The sequence below is a fragment of the Austrofundulus limnaeus genome, unplaced genomic scaffold (genome assembly GCF_001266775.1).
Source record: "Austrofundulus limnaeus strain Quisiro unplaced genomic scaffold, Austrofundulus_limnaeus-1.0 Scaffold1369, whole genome shotgun sequence".
Taxonomy (NCBI): Eukaryota; Metazoa; Chordata; class Actinopteri; order Cyprinodontiformes; family Rivulidae; genus Austrofundulus; species Austrofundulus limnaeus.
In genome coordinates, this window is record NW_013953771.1 from 4,026 (window position 1) to 7,617 (window position 3,592).

The window sequence follows — 3,592 nt, forward strand, 5'->3', positions numbered from 1 at the left end:
GAATAACTATAATAATAGTAATAATAATAACAGTATTAATAATAATAGCAGTAGTAATAATAATAATAAAAATAATAATAAAATCAGTATTAATAATAATAGCAGTAGTAATAATAATAATAAAAATAATAATAAAATCAGTATTAATAATAATAATTGTGAGTTTCTTCTTTAAGCTTTTATTCTGAAGGTTCTGTTTGAGGAACATCTCCTCTTCTCCCTCCATCCAGAACCCAATCCCGAGCTTCGACCTGCCGGTGAACCTGTCAGACTGGTTCCCTCAGCTCAGGATGAAGACGAAGCGTGAGGAGATCAAGGAGCTGATCCTGAAGATCCAGGCCCAGCAGGACCTGGACAGGAAGGAGCTGGACCAGGTGGAGGCTCCGCCCGGTTCTCCTGAGGAGATTGAAGAGACACCCGGGTCAGACGTCCAGCTGCCGAACTTACCCATCAGCCCCTGAATGTGGTCTGAACGGGGTCGTACGCTGCTGGTAGAACTTTTTTCCATGGGTTCTGAACTCGTTGTGAGAGCTCTGGAACCGAACGGACCGTGTCGTGTAAATACGTTGCCTTTGGACCGTTTTAAGACTCACTGATAAAGTTTCCTGTTAACTTATGTTTCCATAGATGTTTGTCTGTGCAGGAGGTTCTGTTGGGCTCCTGCCTCAGTATTTTTACGTTTTCAGCTTGTTCACAAGGAGAGGAGGACAAACTGAGGAGCTTGTGTGTATCGTGAGTACTGAGTCCAGCTGTGAGGAGCAGCCGGAGCTGGAGTGTCTCTGCTCTGCGGACTGGATTCATTTATAACATTAAACAACGTTTAGCTGCAGAAGCTGATCCTTCGGCTCTTATTTCTTCTTCTGGGTGTCTGATGAAGAGAGAGGTTCTGGAAAAATCAAAGATCATGAATAAACCTGAAATTATTGAATTAATCATTTTTACCATAAATGTGATTCAGTAATGAGTTTAGAGTTCAAACCAAGAGTTAATTGGGAGTTTTTGTTATGTTTAGGTTGTATAGATGAATAAAACAACCAAAACAAATATCTAATATTTTAATCAAACAGCACTTATAAAAAAAAAACACAACAAAAACGTAGAACATATGAAGGAGAAAACATTTAACATTTCTGTAAAAACTGTTTACACAATTTTGTTTGAACTGAGAAATAAAGACTAATTTTTAATGATTTTGATGCATTATCATAAAACCATCATCAGTATCTGATTATTCTGAGATTTTATTCTCAGGAGCACTGAGCTCTGACAGCAGAACATCAACAGATTTTTTTAAATAATAGAAACGTTTCTGTGGATCCAAACCGTGTTATATAAAGAATATTATGGAACAGGTTTTTTGTTAATGAGTGGGTGGAGTTTAAGGCTGAAGTTGCCCACAGCGCCACCTGCAGGCGGCCTCCGCCGGCAGCCAGCCTGTGACGTCACGGAGCTTTTTCCCAGGATTGCTGCGGGAGTGGGAGGCTGCTGGCCGGGAAGAGAGTGATCAGGCTGCCGGTGCGGACGCAGTTTATCTGGAGAAAACCGGCTGAAGTTGTGCGTTTCCTTTCTGGAAATTAAAAAAAAGGAGCAAAGACAGACATTTTTATCTTTGATACACCATCTCGCGGGGTTCCAGGAGCTTCCTCTCAGAGACGGAGCAGGTAAGAACCGGTGTCCGGACCGGCAGAATTCCTCTAATGATACGGTGGTGTTAGCTAGCTGACCGGACTATTACTGCTGAATGGAGAACCAGCACATTTACCACGGCTGAGGTTCGGTTCATTAGCTTCAAATATCCACAACCTTTGTTTTATTTTTCAATAAAAAATATAATATTTCTGGAAACGTAACTCGCTGCGCTTTGTTTTTGGTTCGGAGCTCTCGCCAGACTCCGTTCAAAAATCGTTCAATTTAAAATTGAAGCCTGAAAGCAGAAGGCTGGGTCATTCAGGCGGTTGAAGAGGAACAGACCCGGGCAGCATTGACGAGAAAGACCTGTCCCGGGCTGAGTAGGCTGATTGTAGTCCTATAAACCCAGAACCAGAGGTCTGCTGCGGCCTGCAGACCCCCAACACCCGGCTGCTGAGCCCGTGGCGGAGATTCCTGCCATGCATGGACAACAAGCTGCTGGAGCCATGATGGTTGAAGAGTTGGTGTTGTGGATGCACACACTGAGTGTTTGGTGATTATATAAGAGCTCTCATTGTGTTTGTTCTGTCCTGCCTTTGAATTCACTGCTATTATCTGCGGATTAACCCTTTCTACAGGAAGCTTTTTCAACTTGAACACAACTTGTAATATATATATATTTTTTCAGCTGATTGTCCCTAAAGTTTCTTTATTTCCTCCTGGGTGGAGGCCTCCTCCTTCCTGAAGGGACTTTGGCTCCTGCTCCTTCCTCCTGGTTTTATATCCGGATTGCTTCCTGGTCTCCTCTGACCTGAAGTTCTGTCAGAACATCTTTAGAGGCGTCTTGTTCCTAAACTGGAGGAGGAGGAGGAGGGAGGATGAAGAGGAGGAATCCAGGTTTCAGAGATAAGACATGTCAAACAGGACGTTTTGTGTTCAGACACCTGATTAATTTATATCTGACAGGTTCTTCCTGGGTTCAGGGTTTAACCTCAACACCTGCTGACTCATTAGTTTCATATAAAAACTGATTATAAAACTAGTTTGCTACAATCTGAAATGAATTGTTTGACATTTATCTGTATTTTTTCAAACTATCCAGAGGAAAACATTTAGGGTTAAGTTTAAACACTGAATTACTGAAGCCATTTTTTAAAATAAATATAAAAATATCGTTAAATTCTGAGTCATTAAAGTTTGTTAGATTTTTCTTTAAGGACTGAAACTTTTGCTGAAAGATAAGCCATCCGTCTTGTCAGGGTTTGACAGGTTTTAGAGGAACCTGGATCCTCCTCAGGACTTGACTGACACGAGGAAGTCTTTATTGAACCGGGTCGAACCATAAAGCAGCGGTTTATGATTTGATGAAGCTGTAAATTCCTCTGACGAACACATGATGGCTGACGGCCTGATTCAGCTCAGGTGCACCAACACAGACTGATGGACACCTGGTTGGTTGTTGTCATGGTAACATGTTGACACAAAACAAAGGATCTGTTAAAGACTCAGTCTCTGCAGGGCTTCATGAGATATTTTACTAACAAACACATTAGGTAATTAGATGATCCTCTGTTTCTGTCAGTTCTTAAAACTCAAAGATAAAGTTTGTTCTTCTGGCTGAAGGGATGTTGGTTCTCCTCAAAGCATCATGGGTAATGTCACCTGTCCAATTGTCTTATGGAGGATAAGCTGTTTATTCGTGTCTTTATCCACTCAGACGAGTCCGGGTCAGAACCTCAAACTGCAGGCACATCTAAAAGTTTAAATCCAGCATCATGTTCAGGTTTTATTCCTGCTTCCATCAGAGTCAGTCTGAGAGTCCAATGTCCTGAGGGTCTGAGGTCCTGAGTGTCTGAGGTCCTGAGTGTCTGAGGTCCTGAGTGTCTGAGGTCCTGAGGGTCTGAGGTCCTGAGGGTCTGAGGTCCTGAGGGTCTGAGGTCCTGAGGGTCTGAGGTCCTGAGGG

At 42.5% G+C, this 3,592-nt stretch overlaps 2 protein-coding genes across 3 annotated transcripts in view; both read left to right on the forward strand.

Moving 5' to 3' along the window:
• LOC106535137 (sentrin-specific protease 6) overlaps window positions 1-932 on the forward strand; it is a gene marked incomplete at its 5' end in the record, with an annotated part of 3,321 nt that extends 2,389 nt beyond the window's left edge. The window contains 1 exon segment of the mRNA XM_014032055.1: window positions 231-932. Coding sequence (XP_013887509.1) covers window positions 231-461 — 231 coding nt within the window.
• Window positions 933-1,416: 484 nt separating this feature from the next.
• LOC106535135 (unconventional myosin-VI) overlaps window positions 1,417-3,592 on the forward strand; it is a gene marked incomplete at its 3' end in the record, with an annotated part of 35,372 nt that continues 33,196 nt past the window's right edge. Inside the window, 1 exon segment of one of the 2 annotated variants that reach the window (XM_014032052.1) lies at window positions 1,417-1,661. 2 annotated transcript variants of the gene reach the window in all.